The following is a 16,262-nucleotide window of genomic DNA, read 5'->3' on the forward strand; positions in this document are numbered from 1 at the left end:
TTTGCCGGTGAGGCTGCACCCCGCCTTGCCTGCATATCTAATGGTGCTACCAGATGACCTCAGGCCCTGGGCTTGAAAATTAATAAACAAAGAGGAGGCAACATTAGGTGGAGTAAGACCAGGTCTCAAGGGCTGAGAATGTCTGTCTCTTGAACTAGATTCCCAAGTAGCTTGATCCCCAGCCTCAGCTGAAGAGGTTTCTCCGGTGTGCTGGTCCTACGGCCCTAGTCCCAAGGCACTGATTCTGATAGGTGGTCAGTTTCAAAGGCAATTGCTGGTCTTCAGAGAGCACACTATATTTTATTCATCTAGTCAGAAACCATTTCACCTGTTTGAGGACCCTAACTGTGAGAGAACTGATCTTTAGGTGTTGATTTTTCCCTCTTCAGGAAGCGCAAGCAAACTTCCTCTCTGTCCATTAAAACATCAGACAACCCATTGCCCTTTCATTGCAATAGATTTGCTTCTCCATCATATCCCCACATTTTATAGTACATAAATAAAAGGCACTCTTGGCTCTACAACCTTGTGCTTTCTTAGCACTGCTCTCAGGAAGCTTTGAAATGAGGGGTTTAGCTTCTTCACTGTGGCAGAGGCCCAGCACCACAGCCTATGGTAGGGCATTCAATGAAATAACAGATCCAAGAAGGATCACCTTGCCTCATCCCACTGGACTGATTGATGGGTTGGCCCATGTTATAACTTTTGGCCTCAGTATTGCTATATAACATTTGGTAATCTGACAGTCTGGCCAGGGGTTTCTTTTTCCTGTTGTTTGTTAAACCCTTGGGGCTACAGTTCTCAGGCCATGGCCCCACATAACCTCTTTTGTCTTCTGTTGGTTAGAGAGGAACATAATGACATCCTGGCTGTAGCTGACTGGGGACAGAAACTATCCTTTTACCAACTGAGTGGAAAACAGGTATGTAGTTCTGTACAAACCCAGTGGGAGATACAATTGCAGTCATGCTTGTTCACTTTTAGAGGTTATATTTTTGGTAATTATACATTATTATTCTTGTTGGCTCCTGTTTATTGAACATTTACTTTGATACCAGGTACTATGCCCAGGTTTTGCATACTTTATCTCATTTAATTCTTACAAAACCCTGCAAAGTAGGTACACTGGTTACTAACTTTTTAGAAACGAGTAGACAAGACTCAGAACATGAAATAAAGATTATACCCAAATAAAGATTATACACCTCATTACTACTGAAGGTGGTGGGGATGGCTTAGGTACCACAGCCTAACAGGTGAGAAATACAGCCTGTTCAACGGAGCCTTTGTTTAGTAATATTCTTAGTCCTTAAGAGGGGTTTCAGTTATGTAGCCTAGTTTGCGGGCCATTTCTTTTCTACCTCATCATTTGTCTTTTTTTTTTTTTTCCATAGTTGAGTAAAGACAAGATAAAAATAGTGAAGTGTCTTCTGAGTTTCCCATGGCTGATTTCCCCAAACCCTCACTTTAATTATCTTGTATCTAGCCCTGGACTATCTGTTCATCCACTTGATGTGTGTATATCATCATTCAACACATATTTATTGGTACATCTATTGTGTACCAGGCACTGGGCATAGGTATTGGAAGTTCTTGGGAACAAATAACCACACTACACAGAGAGAGAATGGAGTCTTGTTGCTACAGTGACAATAAAAAAGAACTTGACCTGGTGGTCAGAGCCATGGGAAATATCTTGCATGTATGTAGCACTAGAGCTCATGTTGTGGCCCAGAGTTTTTGAATGATAAGCAACCTAACTGCTGAGATAACCCACTTGGTTTGGGACAGTAAAATTGTTTCCTTAGTGGTTGTCTTTTAAATTTGGGAAGATTTAGAATTAAATATAGGATGATGAAGTAAATCAAACCTATACTTTTGTGTTGGTCTTAGGTATATATAATTTGTGTATTTTTAGCTATTTAAGTGTTTATAATGTTTAAGGGTATCTGGGTTAATGATAATAATAGCTAACATTTATTGGGTTTCAGGCATTGTATAAACTCTTTATAAGGTTAACTCTTTTAATCTTTGTAACAACTCTGTGAGGTATGTACTGTTACCACCACTTTACATGTAAGAAAGTTGAGGCACAGAGAGGTTCAATGACTGCCCAAAGTCATACAGTATAGTTAGTGCCCAAGTGTGGTTTGGAACCCAGGCAGACTGATGCTAGAATCCATACTAGAATATCTATCATATCTGTCTTGTGATGACCATTTAGAAGTTGTAATTGAGTAATCAATTTATATGTCCGATTTTAAATTGAAAAATGTAAGAAATTTTTAGTAAGTACCTAAGTAATATTGGAATGTTAAAGAGATTCATTATATTTTCTGTCTTGGGGTGGGGTGGGGGATGATTACTGATCTTCCTGAATCTATATATTTATGTCTTTATTCTTTCAGCAAATGTGGAATAATTCTTTGTTATTTCTTCAAATAATTTTTCTTCTTCATTCTCTCCTTTCCTTCTGGGTCTCCAATTACACATTAGACCTTTTGATACTGTTCTCCAGGTCATTGAGGCCCTTTTCATTTTTTAAATCTTCCCCCCCCCCCAACTCTGATCTGTTGCTCAGTTTTCAACTTCATTGACTCTTCTGTCATCTGTAATATTTCTGTTAAGCCCATCCAGTGAATTTTTGTTTCAGTTATTTCATTTTTCAGTTCTAGATTTTCATTTGATTCTTTTTTATTATTTGTTCATTCATTATAGATGTAGGTATATTTGCCTTTATATCCTTGGCCATAGTATAATAGCTATTTTAACATTTTTATGTGCTAATTTGTATCTGAATTATCTTGGGGTCAGTATCTACTCATTGTCTTTTCTCTTGAATATGGTTCATATTTTTCTGCTTTTTGGAATTTTGGGTTATATTCTGGACATTGTAAATGATACATCATAGGTACATCATAGGGATTAATTTCTGTCATGTTCCTCTGAGGATTATTGTGTAGTTGTTTTGGTTTTTTTTTTTTTTTTTTAAGTTTATTTATTTTGAGAGAGAGAGAGCACGCTGTAGTTGAGCTTTTTTAAAACAGGTAGTTAACTTTGCTGGACTCAACATTCAAACTCCACCTTTCTAGTGTGAGCAGCAGCTGAAGTCTCTATTCAGCTCTTTAGCCTTGCTGGGCTGCTTGGCATCTGCCCCACATGTGTGTAGTTCAGGGAACTCCAGATATTCAACAGAGTGTATGTGCAGAATTTTGGCTCTCCCTCTGCATGTCTCTTTTCTGGGATTTCCCACCTCATTTTTAAGCTGTCATGGCTTGAAATTCTGTGCTCATCCAACAGGGTGCTGATAGGGCCTGCCCTCAGGCAAAAAGCCATTAAAAAAATGAGAAACTCACCTAGGGCCAGGCCTTTCTTCCAAATGCTCATGTGTCTTCAGTTTTTGTCTGCTTCTGGTTGCTCTGTAGTGCCTTCAGGTGGTTGTAATTTATAGTTGGTTCAGCATTTATAGTTGTTACCTGCAGGAGAGTTGGCCTAGTGGGAACTAGTGAGCCATTACCAGAAGCTGCAAACCTTCTATGTCATGACTCATAAGATTTTTTTAGTTTTCTTACTATCATTTACTATCATTACTGTAAGTGCTAGGGGATTTACTATCATTATATAAGTGCTAGGGGAATTTTGGTGTTAGGCATTTGAAATTTTTATAAAGGAAAATTGAATATATAAAATTAATAATTACAATTTATTAATTAAAAACAATTTTTTAACATTTATTCATTTTTGAGAGACAGAGACAGAGTGTGAGTGGGGAAGGGGCAGAGAGAGAGGGAGACACAGAATCGGAAGCAGGCTCCAGGCTCTGAGCTCTCAGCCCAGAGCCCGACATGGGGCTCAAACCCACAAACCATGAGATCATGACCTGAGCCAAAGTCAGATGCTTAACCGACTAAGCCACCCAGGTGCCCCAAAATTATTGCAATTTAAATTAGTTTAAGGGAATCAACTAAAATCCCTTAAACTAAGGGATTTTAAAATCTGTTCAAAATTTAATTCAGTAAATGATAATCAGAGGCCCCTTTTCAATTAGTTGTTTACTTTTGCTAGACTTATAAATAGAAAATATTTGTAAATTGAACTTAAAAACTTAATGAAGAACCAGGTTTTTAGGATTATTTCTTTAATAAACTGTTAGTTGTTGTGAGGTTTTTTTTTTTTTTTTTTGACTATTAGTTTAACAATGGTAATCATAAATAGTCTTTTTATTTACAAAAAGCACCCTCAGGGCAGCAAAAAACTCCAGTGACAATAAGGAGCTTGGGTTTTAACAGGTTAAAAGGGGAGAGAGGACATCAAATTAAACCTATAACTACAGAGCATTGAGAGCAGTGCTGTGGGGGAGGTGAGCACAGGGCCATGGGAGCACAAAGGAGGGAGCACCCTTGGGTAGGGTGAAGAGATAGGGGATGTTTTTTGTAGGAGATGACACCTGGTGGAGAGAGAGAGAGGGAGGATAGTTCTGGCTGGGGTGGTGGTGGAGAATAGCACTTGTGAGGACATGAAGGTCTGAAAGAGCATGGTCTGCTTGGCAAACTATAAGATGTTTGTCTTGGCCAAGGGAGCTGAGCTCAGGAGCTTGACCTTCATCCTAAAAGCTAAGGGGACAGTACCAAAACTGAAAGACAACTCATAGAATTGGAGAAAATTTTTACAAATCATATATCTAATAAGGGACATATATCTGGAATATACAAAGAATTCTTACAACTCAATAATAAAAAGACAACCCAATTAAAAACTGGAAAAAGGATTTGAATAGAGATTTCTCCAAACAAGATATACATGTGGCCAAATAAGCACATGAAAAGGTCCTTAACATCATTAGACATCAGGGAAATGCAAATCAAAATCATACCCACTGGGCTGGAAAAATTGGAACCCTTACATACTACTAGTATGAATATAAAATGTTACGGTCACTTTGAAAAATACGGCAGTTCCTCAGAAGGTTAAACATAAAGTTACCAGCTGATCCAGCAATTTCACTCCTGGATATATGTATCCATAAGAGATGAAAACATGTCTGCATAAAAACTTGTACACAAATATCCATAGCACTATTATTCATAATAGTCAAAAATTACACATGGCCATTAACTGATGAATAGATAATAAAATGTGGTATATTCATGTAATGGATTCCATGTAATGGAATATTATTCAGCAATGAAAAAGAATGAAGTACTGATACACGCTACAATATGGATGAGTTGGTCACAAAAGGCCACAAATTGTGTGATCCAATTCATAAATTGTGAGATCCCATCTCCCATTTGGAGATTTGTGAAATCTGCAAAGTAGACAGAACTATAGACACAGAAAGTAGATTAGTGGTTGACAGAGGAGGGAAAGAAAAGAGAATTGAGATCAACAGCTACCAGGTATGTGGTTTCTTTTTGGGGTGATAGAAATGTTCTGAATTAGTGATGCTGTTTGCATAATTAACTGCACGCTTTTTTTAATGTATATTTACTTTGAGAGAATGCACACACATGTGTACACCATATGCGTGCACACACACACATACAGGTGAGCAAGCAGGGGAGGGGCAGAGAGAGGGAGAGAGAGAATCCCAAGCAGGCTTTGCACTGACACAGGGAGCCTGAGCCAAAATCAAGAGTCGAATGCTCAACCAACTGAGCCACCCAGGCATCCCAATTATACACTTGAAGTGGGTGAATTGTATGGTATATGAGTTATACCACAGTAAGGTTGTTATAAAGAGAAGTATGATGGGTGTAGTTTCAGAATAGAGGACAGTTTTTTAAACCAGATGAATTTAGCTTTATGAAATACTTAAGAAGAAGAAGGAGAAGGAGAAGAAGAAGAAGAAGAAGGAAGGAAGGAAGGGAGGGAGGGAGGAAGGAAGGAAGGAAGGAAGGAAGGAAGGAAGAAGGAAGGAAGGAAGGAAGGAAGGAAGGAAGGACCTGAGGGGAATCATTGAAATCCTTGCAAAGGCTGTGTGTGGAGGAGGCCTGTGGGAGAAAGTCCGAGTGGGAGGAGGGTCCAGATTGGCTGAGGAGCTAAGATACACACCTAGAGCACCTAGTGGGACTCCGGGAGATAACTGCCAACTCAAGCAGTGCAGGATTCAGCTGTGTGGAGGGGAGAAGTAGGGAGCTCCAGAGGAGGCTGGCCTGTGTTCATGATGGAATCACACAGGAGTTAACTCTGGCCAGCTTGCCCTTGTCTTCTTGACTCCCCCCATTAAAGTCATTAGGAAAAGCCCTTAATTGTATCGTGAATAGTATGGATTTAGGAGTGGTTTTTCCCTTGGTGTGTGTTCTCTTTCCTCAGATTGGGAAGGATCGGTCACTGAACTTTGACCCCTGCTGCCTCAGCTACTTTACTAAAGGGGAGTACATTTTGCTGGGAGGGTCAGACAAACAAGTATCCCTTTTCACCAAGGACGGAGTACGGCTTGGGACTGTTGGGGAGCAGAACTCCTGGGTGTGGACGTGTAAAGTGAAACCTGACTCCAACTACGTGGTAAGAAGAAGTCCATTCTGTTGGGCTGTTGCCTGACTAGGCACAGACATCAGCCATGTTTAGCCAGTCAGATCCTTGACATTTGCTCCTGACAAATGGGAGGGCAGACTCTTTCTCCAGAGAGAGCTGGGAATTGACAACTCTCTTTCCCTACAGGTGGTAGGCTGCCAAGATGGCACCATTTCCTTCTACCAGCTTATTTTCAGTACTGTCCACGGTCTCTACAAGGACCGGTATGCCTACAGGGATAGCATGACTGATGTCATCGTGCAGCACCTGATCACTGAGCAGAAAGGTAAAAGGCAGACTTTGGGAAGAGGGATAGGTTGAGAGGACTGCTGACAGAGCAAGTAAAATGATAGGAAATGTTCCTCCTCAGTCTTTTGGAAACACATTGGACTACTGGTTCTTCTTTTGTTTTTTTCTGAGGGTAAGGGGAGGATGTACATGTCTTTGAGAATCTAAAGAAAGCAATAAACCCTCTGTCTCAAAAAAAAAAAAAAGGCACAGACTCACATAATTTTGCTGCTGCCAATTCCAAGGGGGACGTGGACTTCTTGACTAAGGGAAGGGTAATGTATGACACATCAGAGCCAAGGTGGCTGAGCTGCATCAGTCTTTGTGGATGTGTATCCTCTCTGGTGTGGATATACTGGAATGCTTCTCTCTCACCTTCATCTCCACTTGCCTCCTGGTGGGTCCTTACCCCAGAGGTAAGCAGGGATAATGGGTCATCACACGCTTAGAAGATCTGGGTTCCAGGCCTAGCACAGTCAGTCTGAACCTCAGCCTCCTCCGCTGTCCACCCAGTAGCCATGCTGATTAAATGGGCTAAGGATCCACTTATTTCAGATGTATTCATATACAGATGTTTGGCCACAGCACACTGCCTGGTGCCTGTGTGTGGGTATGCACACTGAGGGTTGTCTTACAGATTCAGTGGCATCCTTTGGTTCCCATCTGGGAGCACCTCTGTTTGAAGATTCCAGCTGTGCTGGTGAGGGTATAGCTACTTGGGCAGTTCCCCAGTTTCCCTTATTGGGGACACTTTCTCCACCTGGTCTGCAGTTAGAGTGTGAGAGTCTAGTGTATACAGAAACTACATGCATTTCCCTGTTATTGTGGGTGGTGGGTGGGGAGTGGCCAGAGATGTGGGTATTTATTCAGATGGACTTCTGATCATCAGGGGCTGTTAATGCTGTGCAGAGGAGTTTTAAACTTATATTCAGTAAGTGATGGTAATGCTAAGAATTTTACTTTCCGTACTCAGGTGTAAGCTTTGGACCACAAAGATTGTATACGATTTTGGATTCCCATATTTAGTAGAGCTGATTGTACATATTAGACAGTCTGTAAAGATTTTTTTTTTGATGAAAGTGTCTCCTTTAATTGCCATTAAATGATAGCTTTTAATTTCTCTGCCTTCTACCTTACTTAACGTCATGCTAGAGCTGGAATTTTTTTTTTCTTTGACAGTTCGGATTAAATGTAAAGAGCTTGTCAAGAAAATTGCCATCTACAAAAATCGATTAGCTATCCAACTGCCAGAGAAAATCCTCATCTATGAGTTATATTCAGACGACTCGTCAGACATGCATTATCGGGTGAAGGAGAGGATTGTCAAGAAGTTTGAATGCAACCTCCTGGTGGTGTGTGCCGATCACATCATCCTCTGCCAGGTGGGCACCAGGTTGGAGGAATCGGGCTGAATCTTCTTCATGTTTCCTCTAAAGATAGGGTACCCAACTCATTGTTTTAAAGTTGGACACCAAGAAAGTCCCTTTCCCTCAAACTCAGTAGCTGTTCATTGCTTTCATTTTATTGACATCTAGAGGAGTTGGACTCTACCGGAAAGTCATGGACCATAACTAGGAAAATACCTTTTTGTATTGCAAAGCACTTTGTTATACTAGGATCATACATATTTTAATGACTTAAAGCATATACTGATAGAAATGATCAATTTTTTGGTAAATATATGTAATATATATATTACATGTATATTTTACTATCTGTTAAACAAAAATATTTATGATATCAAGTCAAAAATAGTAAAGGAAGTTTTACTTTTTGAGAGATTTTTTTCACAGAAAAAAAATTTTCAACTTAGAGCTTCCTAGAAAATGTCTAAGTCAATGCCAGGAGAAGTTTGGAAAGACTTTGAGATAAGGCCAGCCCAGCATCTTTCTTGGAAGTAGAGGTAGATTTGGATTCATAAAAGTAGGCCTGTTGGAAGTGATAAAGTTTTAAGAAATCCTTTAGCAATCACTGTATGTATGGGCACCTGGGTGGCTCAGTCAGTTAAGTGTCTGACTCTTGGTTTTGGCTCAGGTCATGATCTCACAGCTTTGTGGGTTCAAGCCCTGCATCAGGCTCTGTGCTGACAGCATGGAACCTGCTTGGGATTCTCTCTCTCTCTCTCTCTCTCTCTCTCTCTCTCTCTCTCTTTCTCTCTCTCTCCCTCCCTCCCTTCCTCCCTCCCTCCCTCCCTCTCCCTCTCCCTCTCCCTCTCCCTCTCCCTCTCCCTCTCCCTCTCCCTCTCCCTCTCCCTCTCTCTCTCTCTCTCTCTCTTGCCTCTCTCCCTCTCTCTCTGCCCCTCCTCAACTCATACTGTGTCTCTCTCAAAATAAATAAACTTAAAAACCACTGTATGTAAAATACAATTAAAATCTCTCTTATGTCTAGAACTAAAAGCAGTTTTGAGGTGCAACAAGTTATAGGATAGATGTGGCAAAAAGATATGCTTTTGGATGCTGCCTTTGGCTGTGGCTGCCTAGAGGTCTGCACAGAAGATGTGAGGCTGAGCTGGGCTCTGTGGTGAAGGCTGTGTGAAGGATTAACGAACAATGCCAGTCATGGGGACTAGATCCAATAGACCCTGAGGTATTTTTCATCCCTCACATGCAGGAACACCTCCTGGGGAGGGCTGGGAACACTTACTCTGTCAAATATCCATGCAGAACTGGGTTTGCTTTCTAGGAGAAACGGCTACAGTGCCTGTCCTTCAGTGGAGTGAAGGAGCGGGAGTGGCAGATGGAGTCTCTTATTCGCTATATCAAGGTGATTGGTGGCCCTCCAGGAAGGGAAGGTCTGTTAGTAGGCCTGAAGAATGGACAGGTGAGTGTTCTCATGTGTCTCCCATCAGGCTGATAATCTGTGTGCCGACACAGGGACCAGTCTCATTACGACCCTGAATGGTTTCTTGGGGCAGGAAAAAGGGTGTCCCCCACCCCACATTTGCCATAGGCACATTGGAGGGCAACCCAGATTTTCATGTTTTGAGAACAGCTTCAGGCCAAAGACTTCTAGCATGCGCATCCTGGCAGGGTTGGCACTGTGGCTTCTGGGCTGCCTGTAGAGTGGATTAGTGGGTTTAAGGGCATCCAGAAGGTGGGAGATTTGTTAGAGGTGCAGTTTCAGTGGCTTGCTAAGGAGGGAGGCATAGCTCATTCTTAGGTGAGATCCCTATTAGGGCAATGAATGGATTAAGGCAGTGAGTTTCAGCTTGTGTCTTAGAGGGTACTGGTCTTCAGGCAATTATTACTAGATATTGTAAGAAAACTGGGCCCTTTGCTCATATAGATGTGGAAAATCTAGGTTATACAAAGTTAAACAGATTTGTGTGTGTGTTCTTTGCTCAAAATAAGAAAAGTTCTAAGTGGGCTACATGGAAATTTGAAAGTGAAAATATAACCGCATTAGCCTGAGAGCCAAGCTGTCTAGCAGATGGCTTGTGGCTGAGGCTTATCAGGCCTTTCCTGGGGACAGAAGTCATGAAGTATGAATTAGTGCGGGCTGCAGGGTAGCAATACCAAAGGGTGGAAAGTCTGCTTCTTTCTCACGGTCAGCTGTCACTTCCATTGTGAGACCTGAGAACATGGATTTTGGGGGCAGGTCAACCTGGGGTCATGTTTGTGCTTAGCTGCTTACTGGCTGTATGACCCTAGGCAGGTCACATTGCCACTCTGAGACTGAGGTTTTACAAATCAGGATAATGCTTCATGTTGCATAAGGCTGTCAAAAATAGTCAATAACTGATAGCTGTCATCATCCTTATCATCATCATCATCATCATCATCATCATCATTATTTTGCTGTAGTTACACCAGATGTCTTGTCAGTGTTTAAAGTAGCCTCTTCCTGGGGCGCCTAGGTGGCTCAGTCATTAAGCGTCCGGCTTCGGCTCAGGTCATGATCTCACGATTCGTGAGTTCGAGCCCTGCGTCAGGCTCTATGCTGACAGCTCAGAGTCTCAAGCCTGCTTCAGATTCTGTGTGTCCCTCTCTCTCTGACCCTTCCCCGTTCATGCTCTGTCTCTCTCTGTCTCAAAAATAAAAAATAAAAACATTAAAAAAATAAAATAAATAAAGTAGCCTCTTCCTGTGTTAGTGTGACTCAGATCTCCCAACTCTGAAGTTTGGGTAGTGTTATTAACAAATCCCCGTCAAGCAGACATTTAAGAGAGTTTCTTGCATCTTGGGGCTTGTCATTACTTTGGCAACCTCTGAGGAACTGTACTTCTGGTTTCCTAAGGATAAGTCCCCGCTCCCTTCTTTTGATGAGTTCTTTTCTCTGCACAGAGCCTCTGTTGAAGTTAGTGGGAGTTGTTCTTGTAGAACACATGGGATTCCAATACCTGGCAGAGTTCCAGAGTCTTGTTGCCATGGTAACTCACTTTTTTTTTTTCTCTCTGAAATTTTGCCAGATCCTAAAGATCTTTGTGGACAATCTCTTTGCCATCGTCTTGCTAAAGCAGGCCACAGCTGTGCGCTGTTTGGACATGAGTGCCTCCCGTAAGAAGCTGGCCGTGGTGGATGAAAATGACATGTGCCTGGTGTATGACATCCATACCAAAGAGTTGCTTTTTCAGGTGAAATCCCAGAGTTTCCATGACATGGTCCTTTGACTTCTTTTTTAGCTTCCTAGTTCCTGCAGGAGGTGCTCACGCTCTGGCTCCCAGGCAGATCTCTGGGAGGAGTGGTGACATGGAGGGGTATAGGCTTTGAGCAGGGGTGCAGAGCCCAAGTGGCCCCAGGGCACAGCCCACCCCCTCCCACACATGAGCTGCAGGAGCTGGAAAAAGTCTCTTTGAACTTTGGTTTCCTCACAGATAAGATGAGCAAGTAACACTTTTCTTTCTGTGAACAGTAAAGAAATAATAATAAATATCAGTGGGGCATGTGATAGGGTCTCAGTGTATTGTTCAATGAGATGATATTCTTTTGCAAAAGGGCTTCTCACCTATTGGAGATATGCCTGTATCTATGAGTGACCTAAGACGTAGTAAAGAAATAGGACAAGTTTTGTCATCTGAAAGAAGGGAAGGCATGGGGGAAGCCCTCCCTTCTATTTATTTCACAAAGATGCTATAAGAGCCAGCAAAATGTGAACTGTTTGGGGGCATAGGCATTGTTTACATACCATTTGGTCCTGTGGCCGGTGGAAGTGTGTCACTGGAGAAGAGAGCCCAAAGGCTTCATGCCCACCACCTGGCTGGCATTCTGCCAGACTCAGTGCCACTCTTTGCCTGTATAGGGCTTTATAAGAGGTCAGGGCCCATTTGCCTGAAGCAAGCTTCCCCTAAAGCTGACTGGCTTCTTCAGCCTCAAGTCTCCCAGTGTTAATTGGCAGATTGAGGTCCCCTTCTCAGGGCTCTTCTTTGTCCCTGGGAGCAGAATCAGCAGGACAGAGGGATGTTAGAGTGTAGGGAGCTGCCTCAGTCAGTTAGAAGGGGCCACCTGGCTACTGCTAGCCCAAGGTGGTTCCAGTAGATAACAACTCATTTATATCACTGTGGAGGCAGAGTGGTTAAGGGGAAAGAAAGAGCATAGGCTTTGTCTTCAGACAGACTTGGGCTCCAGTCCTACCCTCACCACTTACAGTGTGATCTCAAGCAAGTTAGCACAGTTCATTGAACCTGAATTTTTTATTCTCTCTGAAATTGAACTTGTAATTGCCCCCTCACAGAATTGTTACAGTACTAAACAAGAGACTACAGTAAGTAGCTCAGTGCCTTACAAAACATGGCCCTAAATGTTACTTTTCCTCTCTTCAGCCTCAACACTAACTCCTGTAGGTAGGTTAGCAGGCCTCCAGTTGTGAATCTGTGTCTGAGCCTAGAACCATATAGGAATGGAAGGGTGTGTGTCCTTCCCCATCTCCACTGAAGGTTCTGTAGTAGCTAGGGAGGGTAATTCTCAGACCTTGTCAGGAGATATAAGCATTCCCAACTATCTTTTTTTCTCTCCACTGCCCCTGCCCCCTGAAAATTAAAACAGCTCTATTGTTTTTGCTTAGTATAAAAGTAATCCATGCTCATTATAAAAGATTCAGACATTGTAAAAGATTCTAGGCAGAAAGGTATGAACATCTGCTCCCTGGGGCTCCACTGCTAAGCAGAAAACGTATAGGAGAGGGAGTGCCCCCCAGGGTGACTGTATTTCTACAGCATGAGAATTGTAAATGCAGAGATGATATATTATTTTATAATGTAAAAATAAGTTTTTTTCCTTATTATAAAAAATAATAGATGTTTATGATCAAAAGAGAATTTCAGGCAAACAAAAAACATAACAAATGAAAAAGCACCCACAATTCCACCCACCCCAAAACAATCACTGTTAATTCTTTGAAACATATCCTTTTATTTATTTTTGTTTGCTTGTTTTATTTTTGTTTTTACTTAGAGTTAGAGAGCACACACACACTGGAAAGGGGCAGGGAGAGGGAGAGAGAGAATCTTAAGCAGGTGCCACACTCAGTGTGGAGCCCAACGCAAGGCTCTATCTCATGACCACAGGATCATGACTGTGAGATCATGACCCGAGCTGAAGTCAAGAGTCAGGCACTCAAGCAATTGAGTCACCCAGGCACCCTTGCTTGTTTGTTTTATTTTATTTTAGAGAGAGAGAAAGCAGGTGCACATGTGGGTTGGGGAGAGGGAGAGAGGGAAAGAGGAAGGGAAAGAGAGAGAGAGAGAGAGAGAGAGAGAGAGAGAGAGAACCCCAAGCAGGTTCCATGCTTAGCACGGAGCCTGACGCAGGGCTCAATCCCATGACTGTGGAATCATGACATGAGCTGAAATCAAGAGTCCGATGCTCAACTGACTGAGCCACCCAGGAGCCCTGGAACATATCCCTTTAAATCTTCTGTGTATAGCTGTGTGTACTCATTCTGTAACAGAAGTAAAGCCACTTTGCTCATTCTCTCAGTAGGTAATGATTAATATTTGGGATAATAATACTTTTTTTTCAAAAGTAATGCTTGTTTATTAAAAAAATTCCAACATAAACAAGTGCATAGAGGCATAGAGGATTTTGCTTCTATGCTTCTATCCTTTTCTTCTGCTTCCCTTTTCCTCCCTTTTCCCCCATCCCACTCTTAGCAATTTAGTTTGATTCAGGCTTTAAAAAGTGCCTAGCTGAATGCAGGAATGGTGGCAAAGGCCAGGGTGGTTGTCAAAGGATCCTTACTATTCCTGTTCTTCAGGAGCCAAATGCCAACAGCGTGGCCTGGAACACCCAGTGTGAGGACATGCTCTGCTTCTCGGGAGGAGGCTACCTTAACATCAAAGCCAGCACCTTCCCTGTGCACCAGCAGAAGCTACAGGGCTTTGTGGTTGGTTACCATGGCTCCAAGATCTTCTGCCTCCATGTCTTCTCCATGTCGGCCGTGGAGGTGCCACAGGTAACCAGGGTGCTTGTCAGCTCTCAGCCGTGGCAGGGCAGACAAGACCCAGGAAGCCAGGCTACGCATTTGTGTATTGGGTGGGGGATGGATGGTGAGGAGAGAGGGAAGAGAGAGGAGTTGCAGTTATGATGTCATGGAAGGTACTCTGGACGAGAACCTGAAACTCTGTCTCTACCTTATACAACCTGTGTGTCTTTGGACAAACAGCTCCACCCTATTGAGCCTCCAATTCTTTCTGGTCTCCCTTTCCTGGTTGGGACAGGGAGGGGTATTCAGGGTTGTCTGTCTGCAGACAGAGTCTGTTTCACTGAGGGCCATGCATGGGGCAGAGGGGAGCAAGCCAGCAAAGCTGGGAGTCTAGCTGGGTATATGCGCAGATGTGTGAGCATGGTAGTGTGTGTGAGGGAAAGAGAATGTGGGTCGGATGGAGGGGCGGGGCGCTGAGGTGTGTGAGCCAAGAAGGGAGCATGGGACTATGCACAAGTCTCTCAAACTAGGAGGAGGCCAGAACAGAAATGGGGACCTGGAGCCACAAACAGGAGGACAGAAACACAGGAGGGCAGAGATTGACAACCTAAGTCTGGTCTGGCCTAATCCCAGCTGTCCAGGCTGCCTGTCTGCTCTGTGAGTGAATCATGCCCATTGTAGAAATGCCCTAAAATAGAGGCAAGCATGAAGGAAAGACTTAGCTCTCAGAATCCCATCCTCAAGAGAATCACTCTTAAACGTCTTAGAACATATCCACCCAGGCTTTTTCTATATGTATATGTAATATATGCAGGACATACAATTAGGAGTATATAATTTTATATGAACATTGTAAACAAAAGTGGAATCTACTGTAAATATTATAAATCTAATCGATGAAACCTCAGATTTGCTGTTCTTCCTTTATTGAATGTGGACTATAAAAGAGAGAGATTTTTAGTCATCTTCCTTTATCATTATCTTCCAATTTAACCTACCATTTACATATTGCCGGCCCATCACTATATGAATTATTGCCTGTCAGCTAGCAGTGTGGCTTTTTCTCTCAGCAGTCTACTGGAAACATGGCTCCACATCAATAAATATACTTTCCTAGCATTTTTAAGATACTAAGATGACTGTAGATTTACTTATGGTTATAAGAAACCATACAGAGATCCCTTGTACAGCTTGCCCAGTTTCCCCACTGGTAGCAGTCTGCAAAACTATAGTACACATGTATTACCTGGATAGGTTCATGTGTCTCCCACCACCAACCCATGAGATCTCTAATGTTGGACTGCCTTTTCTTTCTTTTTTTTTTTTTTTTAATGTTTATTTATTTTTGAAGGAGAGAGAGACAGAACACGAGTGGGGGAGGGGCAGAGAGAGAGGGAGACACAGAATCTGAAGCAGGCTATAGGTTGCAAGCTGTCAGCACAGAGTCTGGTGCAGGGCTCCAAGTCACAAACTGTGAGATCATGACCTGAGCCGAACTCAGATGCTTAACTGACTGAGCCACCCAGGTGCCCCATGGGCTGCCCTTTTGTTATAACCATTCCTGCCTCCCTGCTGTCCCCACCCCCACATTGTTTTTAATGACTGCTTTTTGTCCTATCACATGGATGTTCCTTCCACATCTTACACAGCCACTATCTTTTGTTGGACATTTACACTGCTTACAGCTTTTTTGCTATTGTTGATAGCATCTTTCTTGCTAAGTCTTTGTACCTGTCCCAACTTAGCTCTTCAGTATGAATTCCTTGAAGTCAAATTGCTAGGTAAAACGCCACATACATTTGAAAGATTTTTAGACACATTTCTAGATTGCCATTCAGAGAGACTGCATCAGTCTGTGTTTGCCCTCCACACACACGTGCCCTACTCACTGTCCCCGGCTCAACTTCTTTTTTTTTTGGGGTGAGGGTGGAGGGCATGATACCATTTTATTGAGGGGCTTCAGAGGATGGTCAAAGGGCTGGCAGGACAGTGAGATCCTATGTCCTCAGCCTGGCCAAGATCTCCCCACCTTTATAGTCACCAAAATCCTGGCCTGGCTTCTTACAAAGGGTGGGGCTGGAGTCCACTTCTTCCTCTAA

At 42.7% G+C, this 16,262-nt stretch overlaps 1 protein-coding gene across 4 annotated transcripts in view; it reads left to right on the top strand.

Annotated features, from left to right (window-relative positions):
• The window catches only part of IFT122 (intraflagellar transport 122), a 72,252-nt gene that overhangs the window by 22,371 nt on the left and 33,619 nt on the right, over positions 1 to 16,262 (top strand). For all 4 annotated transcript variants that reach the window (XM_053898408.1, XM_053898407.1, XM_053898410.1 and 1 more), the window contains 7 exons: positions 847 to 922; positions 6,316 to 6,507; positions 6,664 to 6,802; positions 7,984 to 8,186; positions 9,487 to 9,624; positions 11,213 to 11,377; positions 13,996 to 14,193. In XM_053898408.1, the coding sequence (XP_053754383.1) occupies positions 847 to 922; positions 6,316 to 6,507; positions 6,664 to 6,802; positions 7,984 to 8,186; positions 9,487 to 9,624; positions 11,213 to 11,377; positions 13,996 to 14,193 (1,111 nt within the window). The remainder of the gene's footprint in view (positions 1 to 846; positions 923 to 6,315; positions 6,508 to 6,663; positions 6,803 to 7,983; positions 8,187 to 9,486; positions 9,625 to 11,212; positions 11,378 to 13,995; positions 14,194 to 16,262) is intronic.

Source organism: Panthera pardus, unplaced genomic scaffold (assembly GCF_024362965.1).
Source record: "Panthera pardus isolate Hobbes unplaced genomic scaffold, ASM2436296v1 HiC_scaffold_8, whole genome shotgun sequence".
NCBI classification, from domain to species: Eukaryota; Metazoa; Chordata; class Mammalia; order Carnivora; family Felidae; genus Panthera; species Panthera pardus.